Source organism: Alosa pseudoharengus, unplaced genomic scaffold (assembly GCF_046254945.1).
Source record: "Alosa pseudoharengus isolate Yale_2024_CS ecotype anadromous, Long Island Sound unplaced genomic scaffold, YU_APseudo_1.1 YU_APseudo_1.1_scf_15, whole genome shotgun sequence".
Classification (NCBI taxonomy): domain Eukaryota; kingdom Metazoa; phylum Chordata; class Actinopteri; order Clupeiformes; family Clupeidae; genus Alosa; species Alosa pseudoharengus.
In genome coordinates, this window is record NW_027468620.1 from 19,184,056 (window position 1) to 19,207,227 (window position 23,172).

The 23,172-nt window shown below is 40.5% G+C and overlaps 1 protein-coding gene across 2 annotated transcripts in view; it reads left to right on the plus strand.

Annotated features, from left to right (window-relative positions):
• Positions 1 to 564: 564 nt before the first annotated feature.
• Positions 565 to 23,172, plus strand: part of LOC143123790 (neurexin-1a-like) — a 262,633-nt gene continuing 240,025 nt past the window's right edge. For both annotated transcript variants that reach the window (XM_076285071.1, XM_076285072.1), the window contains exons 1-3: positions 565 to 1,276; positions 17,261 to 17,278; positions 18,504 to 18,533. In XM_076285071.1, the coding sequence (XP_076141186.1) occupies positions 565 to 1,276; positions 17,261 to 17,278; positions 18,504 to 18,533 (760 nt within the window). The remainder of the gene's footprint in view (positions 1,277 to 17,260; positions 17,279 to 18,503; positions 18,534 to 23,172) is intronic.

Genomic DNA, 23,172 nt, shown 5'->3' on the forward strand with positions numbered 1-23,172 from the left:
TGTGAAGTCTTAAAAGATTGTTTTTATGTCTTTGTTTCTCAGCGCTGGTGTCATGACAGCAACGCGAAGATCTCTCAGTATGATGGCTGACACTCGCATCAACCACACTATATGGATCCAATGACCTCTTTATCCAAATAATTTGTGAACATAATTCAGACTGAAATCAACCCGTGACTGCAATGTTCCTGAAACGGAAGACAACCAATGGATGCAGCTCTTATTCGAAATAACTGACTGTGAATAACTTGGATTTCATGAGGGAGCAGGCGGAAAAGGAAGGACAGGGGAAGTAGTTTGCCTCCGAGTAGTTGTTTGGAGAGACACATTCATGTCAGTTGGAATTAATAGTGTAGATTTAGGCCTACCAGAAATATCCCCCCATGGAGGTTAGAGTAGAAGGTAGATATGCTGATGTTTCGATCTAAAATGCGCTTGCATAAAAACATAATCTATAATCCAACATTACTTTTTGAGGACAATTTGAACGCTTACAATTAGGGTAGCCTTGCTGAAATTTCCTTTAAGTAGTACTTACCAATTAGAATAGCCTTTTCGAACATCATGGTGCTTAAAATGCGGTATGGTGTCCATCTAATATGGATGGGTTTGGTTCTGTGTTGCATAGTGGACCTCGGGGCTAGCCTGGAGTTCACTGGTGCAGAGGGACAGTGGGCCACGTTCCCCATGTGGAATGCATGTTGTGAGAGCGAAATGAGCTTCAATCTGAAAACCAAGAGCTCCCAGGGACTCTTGGTGTACTTCGATGACGAAGGCTTCTGTGACTTTTTGGAGCTACTCATACACAACGGCAAAGTCAGCCTGCGGTTCTCCATATTTTGTGCAGATCCAGCAACCGTGGTCTCAGATACAGCAGTGAACGACAGCCAATGGCATTCTGTCACTATAAGGAGAAACTTCAAAAACACCACCCTGATTGTGGACAAAGAGGTCAAGTGGGTGGAGGTCAAGTCCAAAAGGCGCGACATGACGGTGTTTAGCCATTTGTTTCTAGGTGGAATTCCACCGGAATTAAAGTCCCAAGCATTAAGGCTAACGTCATCGGTGGTGAAGGACCAAGTACCATTTGCTGGATGGATAACAGACTTGAGAGTGAACAATACTGAACCGGTGCTTGTCAACAGTGCAGGGGTCAACAATGACCTTTGCGGCACAGACATAATGTGTCTGAATGGAGGAGTTTGTAGTGTTGTTAACAACGAGCCGACCTGTGACTGCTCAGAGACTGGGCATCAAGGAAAGGATTGCAGTGAAGGTAAGCTGTCTGGATTCATATTTCCATTAATTTCCCTTAATACACTTCAATAACTGACAAAGGATTAATGTTAGGACGTCCCCATGTAGTGTTGTATTCACATCTCGTACTTTATAAAACACATATGACATTGCAATTATTTAGCTACACAGCTATGGACACAGTGTGCAGGTTGATGTAAATTATTTAGAGAAATAAAAACATGCTGTTAGAATGACTTCATTGCTTGGAACAGGAGGTTAATTAGTCATTTTGCACCTGCAAGGTCTCATTAACTACACATGCAGGTGTTCAACATTCTCCTAGGTGTATACCCCTCACCCTGCCAAGGTCTCCAGGGATATAATGACCTTTGAAACTCTCTGTTGGGTTTTTTGTTGTGAAAGTTTCCATTTATAAGTATTTCCAAAGCAGATGAACACATGACCTTGAGCAGACATAAAGCCAGGAAAAAAAGTCAACCAAGCTCTTTTGGCAACTGAGATAACATCAACTAAATTCTTAAATAAACAATAACAGTCCCCACTTGCCACATTTAGTTTGAGATGTCTATATTAAAAATATAGCTAAAGGAAAATCAGTTTGGGATTTAAAATTGAGCAGGCTTTCTCATATCAGGCATTGGCAGAACTACATGTAGACAGATGCTATTGAATGGAAATGATTCAAACAGCTCAACAACAATGTGGGAACAACGCAGATTTGCTTTTACTTTCGAAAAAGCCATTTGACAGTAATACGTATTTTTACATAATTTCCTGGTTACTGCTTTATGTTTCCTGGCTGAAAAAAAGCAACACTTCTGACACATTTCTTGTCATTCCAGGAAACGAAACAGTCATTGTGTAAACCAATATATACAGCTTTTAAATATTTAATCACAGTTGGTCTAAAATTCAGCACTCAGCCATCCCTAAACCAAACATACCCTTATTTCAACAGTTGTTTTGTGTTGAACATTTTAGTGTTATTTGGCATCTAGAATGGTTTGAGCTTTAATGTTGTGGAATTGGGTGTATGTGTAGGATGTGTGTACTTGTGAGATATGATATTGTGTACCTCCTTCATGGGAGAGCAGTGTGTGTGTGTGTGTGTGTGTGTGTGTGTGTGTGTGTGTGTTGGCAATAGCTGTGCACAATGACAGTCAGAACTTGTAAAGTTCTGTATGCTGTATACATGTTTAATGACGTTTGCAGTTCTTACCTCAGGCATCTGAAGGCTCAATACAGACCACATCCTGCATGATTCTATACTATTACATTTCTCTCATAAAAAACATTAGCCTCATTTTCAAGGAGTTTGATTTTGACATTTGATGAATAGCAACATTTCATTTTAATTAGGCCTAGTGAATAAGGCTCACAAAGTTACAATATAATATAGCGTGTCTCGGTGTTAAAGCTAGTGTAGTTGTAGAGTGATGTACAAGTGGCATGTTTAGTGTGTTTTACAAAGGACTAGTGTTTCATACATCATCATACATGGCCTATTATTCTGGGCTGCAATTATAGTTTATATTTTCATATTGAATTCTTGAGGTCACCTTATGTTTGGAAGCTTCTGCTGTCATTTGATGCGAGGTGTGATAAAACACACTGCAAGGTGACACACTTATGGCATTAAAGCTTGTGAGTCAGAATCCAGACGTGACATGTTCAGATGGATCAAGCACAGCTCCATGGAGAACAGTGGACATGTTGAGAAAAGTATTATTTCATTCATTCATGCTGTGGGGGCATTATGCAAGAAGGGATAAACAACAGACTGTAAAATTTCAGATTTCACATCATGTGTAGAAATGCACGTAAGTTACATCTGTTCTTTTTTTTTAGTAACATCAGTATACCATATCATCTGTAGTCTTTTTTATGTTGTTGATGCTTTTTGATGGAGATCTGATGGCAGTTGTCAGGGATGTGTTGGAGGTGGGAATAGTTTGTTGTAGCTGAATTTAAGCGTAGTGGTATGACAAGCTTGATGGATGGCAGAGGACCCCTGGGGTGTGTGTGTGTGTGTGTGTGTGTGTGTGTGTGTGTGTGTGTGTGTGTGTGTGTGTGTGTGTGTGTGTGTGTGTGTACGTGCACTCGCTGCTCATTAGTACGTCAGAGTGGATAGGCTGATCAGAACTCAGAGCCCAGACAGGTGGCCTGATAAGTGCTCAACGCAGTAGTAACAAAGCTAATTGGATTTTGCAGTGGATTATTCTGAGCATCTCATAAATGAATTATGTCATTAAATGCCAAGTCATCAGGAGTCATACCCACATGCACACACACACACACACACACACACACACACACACACACACACACACACACACACACACACACACACACACACAGAGAAGCATGATTGCCAAATATGTCCTTTCCTCAATTTATCTTTTCCAGGCCATGACTTGGATGTGTTTGGCAGCTTCTTTTATTCGTTAATTCAGCCCAATGTGATATGGGCTTCAAGCCCTCTATAGTTGTAATTCATTTAAAGGGCACCTTAGACTCCATTGGACTTCCTTGCAATCCTGTAGACTGGATAAAAACTCAGAAGAATAGTGTGTGTGACAGTCAAATTGTGCTGAAGCCCATAGAAAAGACCACTCTGTCAAAACATCTAATCTGCTATTCTCCAGTTTGAACCAGAAAACCAGAAAAAAAAAATCCTACCTAACACTGACGCTGGGACAGTGCTGTCATCCTAATTAAAGCTCAATTTCTGTGCGTTTGTAGTGGCTCACGGGGTGTGGCAGTGTGAGTGTTCAGGGCAGCAGTACGTAACCCAATTCTGTCGAACCTGTACTCGTGTCCTTCACTACATTGAAGTGCAGAAGGAGGCGACGCAGTCGGAGACGTGGGTAGTGAACAGAGAAAGAAGAGGTAGACTGCCATTGTGCATGCATGGCTGGAGACTATAGAGAGAGAGAGTGTTTTGGTGCAGGGCCTGCCTGTGACTTTTATTTAAAAGGTGTTTTAATGACAGTTATGTTTCCTGTTTGTACCTTAAAAACGCCCAATTAAACAATACAAGGCAGCCTATTGGGAGGACAAATTGTTGTATAATACGTTTAGTTGTTATTTGTTTAGTTATTCTTCAAAAGGATGTATGGTAATTAAAGAGTGAGGAAATAATTCTGAATGAATGATACTAATGATATAAACATTTAGCCATATAGCCAAGTCCATTTAGACTAAATTGGATGACTGGGGTGTTGGCTTTCATCATTGTCCTTGTATTGGTCAAATAAAGCCAGATCTCTAATTGTATACCACAGATAGGTGGAGCCTCACTATTTAGTGAAGTCAAGGACATTTTATTTGGATGCATGGTTTCACTCGTCATCCACTGATGAATCTAGCGTCGGCTGTTGACTCACTGTATATTTGAATTATTAGCGTCAGTGGTGTGTGTTTCATCCCACTGACTATCTATATTTGCAATTTTTCCTGAGTGCCTAAATGAAGCCAATAAAGGCACATGTGTGTGCTTTCCTGTAGTGTCACTCTACTCTCTAAAGTAAATCTTTAATCTTTTAATTTATCTTATACATTTATCTTACATTAACTTATTTTTATGTTCTTGACACTGAACCACATTGAGTTGTCCTGTGTATGAAAGACGTTATATAAATAAAACTGCCTTGCCTTACCATTTTTGGCATAGAATCCCTGTAGCCTTCCTCTCCTGTCAGAGCATGCACACATTATTACATAATGCATGTCATAGTCTCAATTATAGCCTTAGAAAAGGTAGATCATTGAAACTAGCAGCTAATACTGTACACACAAACTTTTGTATTGAATGACTGTTTGTCTCTTATTATGACGACTATTAACGTGCTAATCTAGTTCATCGAGATTTCTCACCAGTGTTTTAAAGAGAAGGCATCACCCCCAGTCATAGTCCTATTTCTTAAGATTCCTAACGACCCTGTTGTGGCTTATGATGCTGTACTCAAAGGCTAGCTTTACATAACCCCCTATTTATGCATACCCAGCAATAGTTACCACTTATTTAAGAGCCCAACTAAAGAAACAACATGAACATTAGGTTCATATAATGTTCCTTATGCTCATATAACAATCCAGTGTCCTTCTGTTGACCTGCATTTACCGGGTAGGTTAACCTGCCACTCTGAGGGGGAAAACGTATTGTGTGAATTATTAAAACCCATAACATTTCTGTTTGTGTTTAAAGAGTATTGGTGTCCTGTAAGAAAACTAGAGGCATTCTCTGAGGAAACTTGGGCCAGTGTTAATGCATAAATGCTAGGGCTGCACAATAAATCGAATTTTAATCACGATCATAATTTTGGCTTCCCACGATCAAATTTGCGTGATCGAGCGATATTAAAAATGTGTGCTCTACCCATAGAACCAACCTGGCAACCCATACAATCCGCTAAAATCCAAATCAAGCACTCCTTAAACCTGTCTGACCATGTGCCTGCAATGCATGCAGCCTACCAATGACAGCTGTTCCCTGCACTGCTCAGCCTGATGCACTGCTCAGTTTGGATGCACTGTGGACTAGTAGAATTATGTTAACTATTAGTAGGCTAGTTAGACTATACAAAAAACGACGATCAAAAATCAAATGTGTGGCACAGCAGAAGGTCAAGAGCATGTCCCTCGAGCATTTTGGCTACTGGGCCCAGGCCCAGGGGCCCAAGGGGTCAGGGGGCCCTGAAGCCCAAGCCTTTGCATGGAATCATTGCCTCAATATCAACAAATCAGGATGTAGGCTATGAATCTGATTGAATTCAGTATTGGCCATCCCCAAAATGCACCAGAATACAGGAAATCACATCAAACAAATTAAAAAAATTCTGGGGGAGGACCCTCAAACCCCCCCTCCCACATATACTGCAATAAGTAGGGGGCCCTTAATACATCTGGGCCCAGGGGCCCGAAAGATCATAATCCGCCCATGTAAACGAATGACTAAACCAGGGATGTCCAAACTGCGGCCCGCCACGCACTTTAATCCGGCCTGCCAAGCATTTAATTAGGTTATCATAGGCCGCTCGCTATTTTTTTTCCAGCGACAGACGACGTTGTGGTTAACTTTAGGCTACTGCAAACTGCTTTACACTCTTCCTAAAGAACGTTTACAATGTCAATGTCAAAACAGCTTGTAACATCGAGATACATAGCATCTCCATTGCAGCAGATCTAACTACCTTATGCTACTCCATTTAATTGGGAACGCATTTGAGCGTGCAAAAGAGGGAGAGAGCGCAATGGCAGCAGTTCCCACTACTGACCATTTACAAACTGAGTGGGCACAGCACTAGCCATAGGCTATTTGAGTGGAGCTGGCAAAGGGTCTTAAAGTGCAGTGCACCATTTATAAATGAATTAAAAAGCATCAAATTAACAGTATTTCTTAAGAAATTAATTTTCTACAGCAAAATTACTTTGTTGTAATTACTGTGTTGCCGTTAACGTTTCCCCAAATATTAACAAAGTAGCACGCTCAAAAACTTGTTTGGAAGTTGTTTGGAAGTTTGGAAGTCGCAGTCAATCTATATTTGCTAGAAATTTTGGGGAGTAGATGTGAGGGGAAGAATTTGGGTGAGCCAGATAGCAAGTCCAATATGTTTAAGGGAAAAAAAAAATTGTCACTAAAATTAATTAATAATCGTGATAAATAATCGTGATCTCAATATTGATCAAAATAATCGTGATTATCATTTTGGCCATAATCGTGCAGCCCTAATAAATGCTCATTGTTATGTTCATATGGAATATAGTGGGGTGTACAGTGGTACAGTGCAGTTAGCAACAGTGTTGCCAGACAAATCCTCACCTCTTTACCCGGACAAGCACATTTTCTGTGTTCATATAGCCATTAAATTAAGCCAAACTCCTAATTAAGTTGGAGGCTTATGTTAGATTACATACGTTACCAAATGTCTTGGTGACTGGATGAGAGGTGAGGATGTAGAGAAAGGCTGATCATTTCAGAATGAACAGTGGAAATTAACCACAATCTGTAACTAACTCAGCTAAAATCATTATAGGCACCAACAAATAACAACAAATCACATGGTCCCCAATCTGTGGAGCAGACTCAAGATGGTGTCTTGCCCATGTCCACGGCAATATACATTATGTACATTATGCTATTTCGACATGGAATATAATTTAGTCCAGCAATCTCAAAATCTGACCGTATTTCTGCCAGTGATCATCCGTTAATAAGGCATGTTGTAAAACACAACTCAGTAATCAGCCCCAGCGTATCAGCTGCCTCTACTAGCATAGAGATAATCTGTGTAATTGCATTCTCCATGTAAATGAATGACTAGTTTAGCGTTGTCAGTGATTGGTCAGCATATATGGAAGATTAATTATCTTGCCTCTTTATTGGATTCACCCACATAGCCACCTCTGGAATATTATGTCAAAGCCTTTTGCACACACAGATAATACACACTATTCAGCGCTGGATAGTTAGTGCACTAACTAACTAACTAATGTAGTTGTATGTATTTATTCTTGGTATGCCAGGCCGGTAGATTTTTTTTCATCTAGCAGCCGCATTGGCTGGTAGGCTATAAATGGACCCCTGGTTTCTAGTCAGGATTTCTCATGATCAAAATGCACATTAAAGGTTGAATGGAAACCCAACTACTATAGCAGTGTTTGGTAGCCTGGAAGTAAATAACAGTTGGAGTGGATCGACTTTTTGAGGAAGGAGTAGCCTCAATGTCAGCTGCTGGGAAAACATTATATAGAAATTGGTGAGCAGCCCTTCTGGTTTAATCTGGTGTAAGGTGAAATGGGATGAAAATGAACTTTAAAGCAGACAACTTGACAGATAATTAAATGCCTGTCAGACATCAACAGATACATAAACAGATAGTGCTTTTCACATGCAATGTTTTTGGATAGCCTAGTTAGAAAGCAGTTTGTTCTTACAATCATTGTTAGCCTATTTTACAAATTACCTTTGGGTATTTCCATAAGTTTATTCATGGGCCATTCACAGACTCCCCTTATCAAACTCAAAAATGTACGAGTAATACCAAGAGGAAGCGGTAGATCTATCTTCCAATTACCAAAATATTGCATTATGGCTTTTTCCTTTTTTCAATTTGAGGCTGAAATGACATTCTGAGTTCCCAGAAGCTCCATGACACTGCCCACTGCCCACTATATTTCAATTCTGTGCCAATGCCAAGCCTTCACTAAGTTGTACATGGGTGGTCCCATGGCTGTCAAACACTAAACCACAAACTTAATTTTCCACACAGAATAGATATAATCTTGAATTTGGTGTGTGGCTGTGCCTTGTGGCCGAAGTGGGGTTTTGAATGAATTTTTGTTTGGCCGTATAGTACAATTTATTCCTTGTCACCAATGCTAAATGTCACAATTATGACACATAGATGGTGACTTTGAAAAAACGAAAATGTCATGAATCCATACTGCCGAGCAGAATATGTGAAAATGCCCTCCATAAAATATACATCAAGATTCATGGTATCAATGGAAATCAATCACTAGCAAAATTCATTACCACCCCACAATCTAGGCAGCACACTGGACTTATGCAGAACACACTCATATGGTGGAGAAGGAGATACTATATTCTCCTGTCAGTTTTTGAAACATGATTTTGTGCCCTGCCATTAAATAATTTAAAAGCTTTTTTTCATTACTTTGATCAGATGAAAGGATTAGTGGATTTACACTGCCTCACCCTACCCCTGGGTGCCCACATGAGCACAAATCCCTTTGTTTGGTTGGAACAATTATTTAGATGCACTCTTCTATGTTTGTGAAGTCGATTTGACTGAGCCTCTCATTACACAAATCACATGGATCCACAATATGACTCACTTTTTTAACATAATGGAATGAAATCTGGTGTGTTATCTCTTTTCTATGTTTGTAACGCACCAAACTTTCCAGGCTGACCCTGCTCTGCGGAATGCTGCACCTTTGTTTGTGTACATTTGCGTGTGTGTGTGCGTGTACATGTATGTGTGAATTTAGTATCCAGGATTTTCTGTGCTTTTGTGTACATTTCTCTCTCTCTCTCTCTCTCTCTCTCTCTCTCTCTCCTCTCTCTCTCTCACTTTCTCTGTGTGTGTGTCTGTCTGTGTGTGTGTGTGTGTGTGTGTGTGTGTGTGTGTGTGTGTGTGTGTGTGTGTGTGTGTGTGTGTGTGTGTGTGTGTGTGTCTGTGTGTGTGTGTGTGTGTGTGTGTGTGTGTGTGTGTGTGTGTGTGTGTGTGTGTGTGTGTGTGTGTGTGTGTGTGTGCCTGTGTGTGCCTGTGTTTGTGTGGGTGGATACAAGGATGCTTATATGGCCATTCAACATTTTATGTGGCGTAATAAAAATCATTTTGCTGAGCCTATCCCTGGCCAAGACTCTGTCACTGTTGCTCTTTTGCTGAGAGGCAGGTGAAGCACTGGGAGGAAAACAGCACAACAGAGACCAATGGCTTATCATCCTCTGTGTATGGCCAGATTTGAAGAGCCACACAAGGTTAATGCATGTGCTGTAATAAGTTTTGTCTTTGTTTACTGTCAGGATTTAAGGCACATTAGCTTTTTTTTCACTTTCCCCCAGGTCGCAGGTTGCGCAGCAAATGACTCTTCTGGTGTGCTCCATGATCTAAGCAAACTTTCTTGAATATGAGTCTCTCTATGAGCCTGAGCTGTGATAACAGAGCATCTTGTGCAACAGCCCGCTGAGCCCCAAACATGATTTATGGATCAACATGCTGCTACTTTTCGCCACTCAAAATATTACAGCATACTGTCAATACAGTGACAGTTAGACTGTCAGAGGCTATGCACTGTATAATATGTCTCAAAGGTCTTACACTGGAACGGGGGCTGTTCTTTATCCTTTTAAAGTGGATGCTATGTAGTGTAGCAGAGTAGTGTGCACTATGTGTGAATCATACAAATGCCTTTTTGTATATGAATGATGTTTGTGAATAATACATTTCTCTTAAATAAATTCCCTTTTATACCATGCTTGTGGGAGCTAGTCAGGCTGGTTATCGCAGGGGCTAGATTCCCTGACCTTCAGTTCTTCAGGCATTTTCTGTATCTTGCTCATTGGAAGATACTCATGGAAATATTTGCTCATTCATGGCAGACCCCAAAATAAAAATCCCAATGCCCCTTGTATTTGGTGATGCCTATCCATTCCCTAAGCTTGTCTCCCATTGTAAGGGCAGGCCTGTATGGCTCCCCATTGTGTCACTCTGTCTGTAAGAGTCATGCTGCCTCACTCAGCGTGGCCAGATTACCAGTATACTGCTGTCTCTGTGAGCCCACAGACAGATATCGGATTCAAAAGATTAGAGGGATTTTCCCTGGGGATTTTCAGTCTTGTTTTAAATACAACTGCACTTGACTGTCAATGGGAGTGTGTGTGTGCGTGCGTTCAAGTGTGTTTGTGTGTGAATTTGTGTGTGTGTGTGTGTGTGTGTGTGTGTGTGCGTGTGTGTGTCTCCTGGGAGGCAACAACACAAACCACACAGAAACACATGCCCACATACTGACCAACATACACCACTCTCAACATCATGATTAGTTTATCTTGTATCGAAGAACACACTAGCACACAAGAGTCTCAGCTGTGGAAAAACCACGCAGTCAATACTAAAATGCACTTGCTGCAAAACACTGATGGCTAATGGTCATAGCAGTGTAAGTCTGGCCAATGCATTTGGCAATAAGCTGTGTTTCAGCTGCTTGTACAAAGCACTGTTACTTTATCAAGATCTCAAGAATCCACAAGGATAATGCTTTTTTTGCCCATTCATTTCTTACTGAATGCTGCTATTAACCTCTACAAGTGGAATATGTGTCATAAAAGATGGAGTAAAGAGCAGGGATTTTTTTTCTGTTTTGTTGAAGTTTATTCAGGACATAATTTGTCAACAGATTATAACATAATATAATAGCTGATCGATGATTTTCCTTATGGACAATGGAGAAAGTAGAAGTGAGCGTTAAGATTTTAGTGGTGACATGTAATTGAGACATTGCTATTAGAGTGCCTGTTGTGCTCTGCACATGTGTCCTTTGACATGCGTTGCTTTGTACAAGCTCTCGTGGTAGTTTGACATTAGAGACTCTTACGTTGTTTTGCCTTTGGCATTCATGCACTTCAACATCAATATTCATGGTTTGTAGTGCCCGCAGTCTTATATTGAGAATGTTTTCTACACTGACAGCCTTTGTACATAATGTTGTATTTGTATGCAAGCAACACAAGAACTCCCTAAAAGCTCACATTTCCCATTTAAAACAACAAGAATTATAAAAACTGTATTGATCATCAAAACACTGGCAGAAATGGACATGGATAACATTGACAACATTAGCCTCCATTATGTCATTACATAAATTGCTTACTGGAAAAGTCAATACTATATTCTTATAATGACTGAGCTTTATCTATTTTGAAGTGTGTTGTTAACATGCTGTTATGAGGATAAACCAGCCTCTATTGTTTGGGTTTTTTTTCACACTCAGATGAGATGAATTTGAAGTCCAACTCAGGGCCTCCAGTATAATGAGATAACCCAATTGTGCTCCATTTATAGCTTGCGCAGTGTCTCTGAAATATGCAGGAATGACTTAAGAGCCCTCATTTTGTTGTTGCCGTAATCCCATTGCAAGGCGCATCGCTTGTGTTTATCAGAGATGGCCCATGGAATAAAAAACGGAAGGAAGATTTATTTCACATCTGTAATACTATCCTAGATATTCTCAATCCCAGGATTAAGGTTATTAGAACTATAGCTCCTCTGTGATTACCCTGGTGGATCAGTCCGATCCATAAGATGTTAAGAAAAAGAGAGGAAGAGGGCGTGTGCACATCTGTTCCCACAATCCCCTCTATCTCCCAATGATAAAGCGTAGGCTTGCCGTAAGAAAGGCAAGGTGGGAGACTAGTGTTATCCACCCCCCAGAGCCACAGTCTGCTACTTTACTATGGCAGAAAAGATGGAGAAGGCTCGTTGTCAAGTGCAACTTTTTTTTATTATCATTATTCCTTGCTACTTACCGCTAGGTTCTCATAGGAGAGTGATTGCATGTCGGGGGAAGTGGAATTGGTCCTTAGATGAAGGACAACATTTGAGATATGTGTCTTTGTCAAGTGGACGTGGGTTGTGAAATTTAGTCAGCCTTTGCTTGAGGGTCTTAAGCAGGGGCCATAGATTGTTATGTAAAAAGAGATGCTCAGAATATATTCAGGATTGCATATGAAGCACATTTGGCTATGAGGGATGGCTTACGTAAAATAAAATAAAATCAAAACAAAACGAGTGAGAGTGTGAGGGGGATTTAGAGGTATGTGCAGGGAAAAAGACACACTGACTGAGACCCCCAGTGTGGGCAGAAAGATACTAACAGTCTCAACAGGGTGCCAATGGTAATCTAACACCAGACCAGAGTACTGTAACAGCAGGTCTAATCGATTCCCATCAGAGTGGCTGGTCACTTAGCCTCCATTCTCTCTCTCTCTCTCTCTCTCTCTCTTTCTCTGTCTGTCTATCTCTCTTTCTCTGAGTTTATTGTGTTTTGTGAGGAATTGCTGAAGGAAGATGCTTAGCTGCGAGCTGGTTCCAGTGGCGGTGCACACAGGCTGAGGGGCATTAGCAGACAAGTGTACGGCTAAAGGATGGGCTAGCGTCCGTGCTCATTAGTCTTGATTTCGGCTAAATTGTAATTTAACAGCAGATTGATCCATCGTCTGAATGCTGCCATTGACCTTTGCTGCTTAGTCCAACAAGCATTTGTCTCCCTCTATCTGCTGTTGCTGAACACAGTATGTGGCATAGAGAGGAAGTGTGCATTCTGCTCTTGTCACGTAACTACTAAGAGGGGTGTGTGTCTGTGTGTGTGTGTGTGTGTGTGTGTGGCAAGGAGAAGGCCATTAACATTTATAATGAATGGTCTAAAATGGTGATCCCAATGGCTGAAATGGTGACCACAGAATAGAGACGGGGCTTTTTGTCTTAATATAGAGTGACTGTGAAGACCTTTTGGTAGGAAATATCAGGGCTTTATGTAATACCAGAAGGCATATTCTCTGGCCTCCTTTCTTAGACAGGTACAGGAGTCAAGTTAATGTAGATGGAAAAAATTCTGTAGCCCATGGTGTGGAACATGGAAATAAGTAACTGTATTGTTCGTCATGTAAGATGTCCCCCATGGCTGCATAGCAGGGTTTGAATATGCCTTCATGTTACAGCAGTGGTATATTTTGCTTTTTTTGCAACTCAGTTGAGCCCAGACATTTCAGAGAGAGTTTTACCTTATAATAATTGATTTATTTGGATTTTCCAGATATTAACGAGATACAGTAAACTTGAAAAGCCAGTGTTGTTATTGACACAGCAATGTTTGCTTTCAGTACTGATCTCAGTATTGGTTGTGGCATAATATTATTCTTATAATCAAAATTACATGAACTTTTCTTTTATATGGGTTATGTATCTAGCATTCAATCTCCGCTCTGCATTGCAGTACCTGCAATTGCATGCAAAATGGACTATACTGTTTATGTATTACACATAGCTCTCCCTAATTATGAATTAAGTAGGAAATATAGCCATTAAGATGTGACGCCCATTTAATTATGATTAAATTGCTGCTTGAAAATGTATGCAAGGATTGCGAGCATTCCCCATAAACCACACTTGGTGCAACTTATCAAAGTGGCGGTTGTATGGAGGCGAGACTATTAACAGGTCAGTGTAATTTTTCTGGGCTGACTCTGTTAAATTGGGCCAATATTCTTAGCTATTCATGAGCGAAGCCAGTAGAACGTTGAAACCAGGGGTTGCGCTCCTCAATACGGCATCACTGAAAGGCCAGAAAAAAATTCCAGCAGCATCAAGGATTGTCACGCTGGTGCATTCAGTACAGGGACACATTGGGAGAGGCCTGAATGGAGGTGCTGCTGCATGCTGCAGTGGCTGTTCAAAGAGTGGTTAATGAAGAAGAGCAGAATGTCACAGTCCCGTCCATACAAAGTTGGGTTTGGATGCCTTGAAGGACACATGATCCTTTGAATAGACTGCTGAGTAGGGCCAACAGGGGTTCTTTCTGATGGCACAAGGCCATCCGGATGGCTTATACTGATGATTTGAGATGCTTTTTGAAAAGATAGTCTCTCCATTTTACAACATGGTAGGCCTGTTACATCCTAATAGTTATGTTTTGGGGGGGATAGCTATGTGTATCTTACATTTGTATATTATAAAGTTCAGCTTATGTGAACATAAGATTTCAATTATGATGTCAAATCAGACCAATTTTACTTTAAAAAGCTTATGTTAATAGGCCCTCTTTGTATATGAGCAAATAGAGCCTCTGCATTAGTTTCAATAATGCTTGGGATTTCAGTGATGATCACATATTTTCCCTGTAGTTGTAGTGAATCCATTATCAGAATGCCAACAACCATATATTACTGATATTGCTGCTCTTAATAGAAAGACTAAAAGACTGAAAGTCCTCTCAAAACATCTGCTATCTCTATTTTCATCTTCATTATGCACAAGCACTCTTGATGCTTAAGGACATGTTTACAATATAACTCAGTATAATAATATAGAGCATAATCACTTAATAATAAGATATTCTACATTGTAAGTTTTCCCAGGATTAGGCTATGGCACTTAGATGTTGCCTGCTTTATGGCTGTTTTGTTTACTGTAATACATTATAACTAAAAATAGATGGTTAACAGCCCTTGCATGCCTCTTACACATATGAGCATTATGCTATACCTAAGATTTATACACTGTGTCTGCAAAAAGGCTTTCTTCTTATTTAATTTCTCTCATTTAATGTTCCTCTCATTGCGATCACATTGCTGGCTGTGGTCTCCTGCCATCTCAGAGTGCTCTTTGAGTGGCAGCCCATTCATTTCTCCAAACCCTCCTTTTGTGAACAAAGTGTCCAATTTCCTCAGTCTCACTGCTACTTCTGCTGCAAATCAGCGAGGTTTGTGTGAACGTATCCCTCCTGAGGATCTTATTAAATCACAGTACCACAACACACACATCCACACACACACACACACACACACACACACACACACACACACACACACACACGCACACACACACACACACACACACACACACAGGATCCCATTTATATCTAATTTATATCTGAATCCAATTGGAGCCCATGAATGAATTCACTTGCCTAACATGTATTTTGTTCACAAAACGCTGCTTCCATACGTTTGATTTTTGGTGCATGGTGTGAGTTTTGGAAAGGTGAGCCAACGCCAACTGGTAAGTTTTGGGTCATAACCGTGCGTGGGGGCCAAAGCAAACTCAAGAGGTAGGAGCCTGCTTTTTCTTGATGGGCAGCAGGCTGTCTGGCCATCTGTCCCATGTGACCTGGGGATGGACCCCTGGCAGAGACGGGGGGAGGTGAACGTCTGTCATTCTGTGTCACTGTTCTTAGGCATTAGGGACTGAAGACACACAACTGGAAAGATGATATAGATGAAAAGATGATATTAAGGAATTACAATTGCCAACAGGTGTCATAGTCAGGGTTGTGCACAATTCAAATTGCAATTCTGCTTCCTGTTTGCTACCTCAATTGAAATGCAAGAGAAATTCAAGAATTTCAATGGAATTTAAGAGCCAGTTTCAATTCAATTATAGAATTTTGCACAAGCCTGGTCATAGTCTTTATATTTTACAGTATAAACATATTCAGCAGCCAATCTTTACTATTTTATTTATTGATGATGGGATTAAACCATGGCATAGGATAAAGATATGCATACTCTATCCCTCCGGACTAAGAGACATTTGCATTAACCATGACTTTTCTCCAGGACCTTTGATAGTTCTGCATTTATAATGCATAGGAATTTATTAAATATATTAATCTTACGGTAGAGCCAAATACTTAGATCTCACCCATCATTTCCAATGCACAAGTCTAGCATTTAATCAAATCTGTTATTTAGCTGATGATAAAATGTATGCAGCCTCATATAACTGTTGATTGCATTTACTGACTCACCATCTGTTCTGTCTTAGGAAAGTTGTTGTGTGCGTGTTTTTTTTTTTTGTTTTTTTTTTCCCTTCTTATGTTGTGTCTGTTATGCATGCTCTGTAACACGCTCACATAATTTTGTGTTCTGTCTCTTATGCATGATGTCAGTTGAATAAAAAAAACATGATTTAAGTCACACATTTATTTGAATAAAGTAAAAGCATTTTTATATCACTTTAATGAGAAGTACACATCACTGTAGAAATAAACAGTGATACCTATGCATAGTAACTGTCGCTGAAGTTAAAGCCTGTATTGTTCCTACATATCATATACCTTATTGGACGGACTAACAGAGACATAAACAACAGAGGCATTGGGCATTAGTTGTGATAATGTAATTAACTAACTTAAAATTGTTGTGCAATTGTAGAAAAAATGAATAAACATATAGTGTTGTTCATGGAAACACATTTCCATTAAAGTTATTGAATATTTTTAGATAAGAGTCCTTGTTGGCAATCAACGGCACTGGGTATATGCTTTAGCTTGTAGAATCACCAAGCAAACCTCATACACTGACATAATAACCCTATTCAGTGTCTGGAATTCATTCATAAAATAGACAGTTGTCATACTATAGTTCACTATTTGAACCCCAAGTTAGTGTTAAATCCCCACAATTAAATAAACTACAGTACTTGAACATGACCTTAGAGACCAACACCTTTTTTATGTCACACTTAAAAAATTGATCTTCCAATGTGACATAACAAGTACTACACAATTAATTGAGTCGGACACCACTGTACCGTTAGAGCCGTCATAACTTCACAACTCTCTCCTGTTGTGGAGGGAATAGTTGCATGTGATGTTTGACGCCTTGCATGGTTACGTCATGCAAAGGCTAGTATCGATATGCATGCTGCTTAACCAACGTCTTCCTCTCTCTCTTCTTGCCTGTATGTGCCTCCAGAAGACAACTATGGTGAAGGTGGGTATCACTTGTTTCTTCTGGTTTTAGCAGTGGTTTAAATAGTGTCAGTGGGGGTATTGTGGAGGTGGTGCATTTGTGCTTTTGCTCCTCACAACAAGGTAAGTAATATTACTGTATGTGTTCCTGTGCCATTAGCCTTTAGGAGGATTCTTTCTGCCTACCCACAACTCTCTCTAGAATAAATGTTAAGTGGTGCATCTGGAGTTGATTAATACAGTAAGTGTAAATATGTGCTCATCCTCAATTTGAAATATTTGCATTCATTGTTGTGTTTATCAAAATAGAAATACTTAATTAAAAAGACAGCTTAAACAGTTTGTCAGGAATTGAAGCCATAAAAGTGATTAAGAGTTCTTTGGCTGGCCCAGCTTAAGGTGGGTAAGTGATGGTTATGATCTAAGGTAAATCAAAGTGCTTTTCAAAACTCTACTTGGGAACTGCAATCAGTGCTATATAAGATGGGTCATCCTATTTGAGGGCATAGAGTAGATGTTGCTTTGGCATATATTGTGTCATTGACAAAATCACTAGGTGTTGATTATGCTAGCTTGGCAGCAGAAAAGCAAAGACGGATATCTTTTAAACAATCATTCTGTCCATGGCGTTTTGGCAATGCAATCTTTGAAAATGCTAATGAGTGCTGAGGATGTACTGCCAACAGACTGGTGTTGGCAAGCTGCTTCTTCGACGGACTCTTCAGGCTGATATAATGTTAATGCAATGCAATGCTATATTATTGCTTTGAGGAGGGGAAAATGATCAGACCCTACCACACATTTGCACTTACTCTAAACCTATAACTAATTAAATATGAATTTCAAATCAGTGTTGCATGATGGCTTCTTTATCTTTCCAGAGTAAGTTCTGAACATGTAGAATGGCACTATAAGGGGATATGTGGGCAATCGGGTTGGGTGCTATGGGGCCTTCCTGATGATTTCAACAACAGAGAACTTATAACTAATTTTTTCTCTATCTCTCTCTCGTAAGTGTGACCAATGAGACAATGCAACCAAAAGGTTGCAAATAAAGACAGCAAAACATATTGCTCATTGGACAACCCTTGTCTAAGAGTCCCCCCCCCCATCCCTCCCTACCTCTCCGTCCCACTCTCTCCTGTCTGATGTGTCACAGGCATCAAGTGAGATCCCTGTGCTATAAGTGTGAGATCCTTCCCATGATCCCCTGTTCTTTGCTGACTGTGCTCTTGTTTTCCTTTAAGGTCTTGCGCACCTGATGATGGGCGACCAAGGTATGGGTTCTGCTCCTTTTCCACTCTTGCCTCCATTGTCCTTTCTCCTCCTCCTCCTCCTCCTCTGTCTGTTACAAACTTGAGCTGCTTCTCACTTTTTTTTTGCCGCTATGCCAATCAGGTTTAGAGCTGTAGTAGTTCAGGGTGTTCATACATTATTTTATTTCATGTTTTCTTGATGTTTATTTAATGATTTGCTCTTTGGCAAATGGATGGTGTGGTATTAATTTATGTATTTCTTTTTATTATTTTCAGTGGTCCCCATTCTAGTTTCTTTTTCAAGCTTAGAGCTTTAATGCCTTGCTTGATGTTTTCTTCTGTTGGTATGGTTCCATTATTCAGTGGTTCTTTTGATAGTATTAGTTTGAAACAGTGGCAGAGCACATTTTGTTTGTAGAGCATGGCTGAAATGAAATAACAAAATGATACAGTAGCAGAAGGCACTGCACCTTTTTTTCTTTCTTTCTTTCTTTCTTTTCTCTGACTGCTATGATGCCTGTCAGGAATGCACCAGTAAGCTTGATTGACATTCTTCTTGCCCCTGGCCATATACGCACCACCATTGCCTCATCTCAAAGCAAAGGAGAGTGACTTAGCATCTAGCTAGGGAGGGACACCCCTCCCAACACACTCTCATTCCTGTCACCACTGTTTTCTGCCACCTAGATAGATACCTAGACAGCCCCCCCCCCCATTCCCCCACTCCAACTCATGAAGTTTCCTCTCTTCATACCAACACCATGCTGACCATCCCTCCGGCCTCTCATGACCATGTCTTATTAGTGTTTTTCTTCCACCCCCAACCCCCTCTCCCTTTGTTTCCCCTGTTTTTTTGTGTCTGGAATCTGCTCTCACCATGGATTCATTTCATCCAACTCTGTAGGTAAACAAAGAGGTACTAAACATTCTTCTTTCTATCATTTGGTGGACCTCTCACCTCTTGTACATTGTTGACATGAATGCAATGCAGTGCAATGTGATGCTCGCCATGTCTGGGCTTTGTGCACATGTGTGTGGGTATCGCGTCACTCCAGTGTCTGGTTGTACAATGTTTGTGCTGTGCAGTGGAAAGGTAGGTGCTGCTTTTTTATTGGGTCCATACGGCTGGAGTGAACCCTCCCATTCCTTGCTTGGTGCATGTGTATCACAAATGACATTCACACGTGGGGCCTTTGGTTATTGGTCGACAAACATACCTGTGCGTTGGTGCTGCCGGTACAGCTGGTAACCATTTTTTTTTCTGACCGGGCGTGGAAGAAGGTGAAAACCTCTCTCGGTCGGTGATGAGCATCTCTTGCCTTCTCCAAACTGCTACCCCCATGCTAAGGGTAAGTGGTTGTCGGAACGTCACCATTTGACTCTTCTCCTGTGCCCTAGAACATCCTACGTAGCTCGTTGTTGGAAGTAGAGCCCTTCATGGACTTGTATTGTCCTTATACATTATACTATTTACAACATATATGTGCATAAAATTGAAAGTGCATATACAAGATAGGAAATCTGAAACGCACCTTAAAGTCACATCAAGGTTTGGAGTCAAATGTTCTTGCTTATTTATGCTTACAGTATAATGATATTGGGAAAACTTGAATCCCTGGCCATTATAACAAAAACAAAAAGTATTTGAAAATGTTAATTGACCAACAATGTATAAACTCACCCAAAGAGAAATTCAAGTGTTTCCACTGTGTACCGCTGCTGTTGATTTTGCTGAGCTTAGCTCCTGTGTGCTGTGTAGATTGTGTGTGGTATGGAATCAGCAAATGGCAACCTTCAATTCCAGGTAAGAAAGGTGCAATAGAAATGTGTTGAATGACAATGCATACCATACTGTTCAGGTAAGCCCATTTACATACACTTACATGTTTTATTTTTTTCCTTCATCAAATGTAGTGGACTATGTAAACCCACTAGATACATCAGCTACTCTATGTTAAATGACAACATGTGAGTTGTTTACACACACACACACACACACACACTATTTAGTATTAGTGTCATGAGTATCTCACACTAGTAGTAGTAGTAGTAGTAGTACTACTACTAGTAGTAGTGGATGTGTGTAAAAATATATTCTGCCCTGGTACAAGGTAAGTGCCATCTACTTCCTCTTTGGAGCTGCTGCCAGAAGTCCGTTGGTCAGTTTAAAGTTTTAGATTTAATGAGAGTATTTTGAGATATATGGCCATTTTGGAATTGTTGTACAAAGATATGGGATTGATCTATTATGCACAACCTGAGAGAAACGTTGGCGATGAATTGGATCCAGTCTACTGTAGCTCATGAGAGCACTGATTTTGGTTTTGAGGTGTTTTGTTTATTGTGATGTGTTTTTCATTGCATCTATCTAGGGGATATTTGATGGCATATTCCCATTTTTCTCATCTCACAAGTTGGCACACATATCGATACTAATCCACAGCCTCCCTGTGGCGGCGTGAGCGCATTTGAATTTCAGATTGTTCTGCCTTTTAATTTGTGTAGAAAATCTCCAGCATGACAATACAGTCAAAATATTACTCCTGTTCCCTCTGAAAATCTGTGGGCGTGGATCTGAACGGACCTCCAAGGACGCCAAGGGCAAAGGCCAAATACTAAACACAAAGTCAGTGTGCACTCACTGAATAGCATTCATAAGACATGCATACAGTATACAGCAGGCTAGTTTACAGATATAATGGACCAGACTACTCTACAGATACATTGGACCACCACAGGTCTGCCCATATAGAGAGGAGCAGTATACAGTGTGCTGTCCGCAGATGCCATCTCACTTCCTGTGAGCTCCCCTTCTCTCACTCCCTTCCCCCAGCCTGGCAGAGTTGGCAGAAGGCTGGGCAGAAGGGGTGCCGGTGTATGTGCTGACTTGGCAGTGCCCACCAAACAGCAACACTTTTCTAATTCTGGCTCAGTCGACCTCTTCGTACCGTAGCACATCTTTGCTGGTGCTGCCAGCCCGGTGTTTGTAATTTCATGTCACAATCCACTTTAAAAAGATGTAGCAATCCTCTGCAATTGTGCTTACAGTAAATCATCCTCATGCATTTTTGTCATTGCAGAAAAAGGCATCCTTATCCTGTTTTATGAGAGGCTTTAGACATAAAACATCAGTATTTCCTCACAGATTTGAGTGCTTTAGTTCACTGAGGTGCACTTCTGTGGAAAGTCTATGGGTCCTTGTGTATTAAAAGATGTAAACCCCCCCCCCCCCCACACACACACACCTATAGATTCCTGCTCTCATATCCCTGTCTGACTCAATTCCATCCCGAGTCCTCATGGATGGGACAAAAGATAAGTCATAATACCACTGGCACACAAATGGCGGCAATATTTAATTGCTGCCATTGCGGGAAGCGCCATGTGGAGCTTAAAGCGAGGGCTGGAGGGTGAATGGAGCGGAGCTCACAGGTGGAACCATGCTTTTGCTAAATTAGTGTACTTTTTAGTCTGATTGCTTTTTTGCTCTAAAGAAAATGGAAATGGGCTCTCTTTAATTATGTAAGGTTAATCCTCTGGGATTGTTGCTCTGGTGTTCATGACAATTTAGCAGAGGAAAGAGCTCTGATTCTTGCCAGTTAGTGTCTATTCTCATTATTATGCACCCGGCCAAACTGTCTTGGAATTGCTGTTTTGTTCCGTTTTATTAGATCTGAATCCAGTTTGAGGCTATGGCTTGTTTTCTGTCTGCTTCTATAGTACCTCCACAACATATGAGATGTTGATTGCAATCTTAATTAGAGTAAGGTTTCAGAAAGGCATTTTGAGATGCATAAAGGACAGGGTTGTGGAGGTTATGAATGGAGTCGTCACACCTGGTGCAGGATACACAGAGGTGTACTATGCGTGTGTTGTACAGTAACAACACGTATATATAAATCATGTTCACTCTATATTTGAATTAGCACAGAATTAAGTAAACTACCGGCTACATACCAGCCGACAGTTATTTGTTCTACCTACTGAAGGTTTATGTTCTTAGTTTCCTATGCACCTCATGCCCTATGCTGTTGTTAGATAATATATACTCGTATGTCTACTAATATATACTCGTATAGTCTGGCTTCCCAGAGTATTTAATAATGGGTGAAATGACATCAGACCATCCGAGGACAGAAAAACAACTAAATGAAAAAGAAGAAACTCACTTTTCTCTGACAACTTGTCCTACCTTTTGACGACTGTTTAACAGGATTCAGAGGAAGTCATCAGGAGACTTAGTAATGCCAAAACTTTAAGACCCCTTTTGTTGGCCAAGGCGATTAGTATTTTAACCTTTCATTCTGCTTGTCCAAATAAGTCCACGCTGTTTGACTGATTAAAGCAAACCTCCCAACTTTTCTTTGTGGAAAAAGCACGAGGCAGTGATAGTGCTCAGAACTGCTTGTCGGTGAGGATTACACTTGTCAGTGAAGGGCATAGCTCGCTGTTGCTTAAGTATGCATTACAATCCCCTTATTCCTTCCAACGACCATGTTTCTTTCCTCCAGCATTTAGGTGCAGTATATGAAAGCCTTGTTTAATTATTCCAAATAACTTCTACCCGATGTAACCCTGTCATGGATGAGGTAGATTAATGATGAAGTTATGCAAACACTCATATGCAAATAACTAGAATTCTCACAGGAAGTAGGCTAAT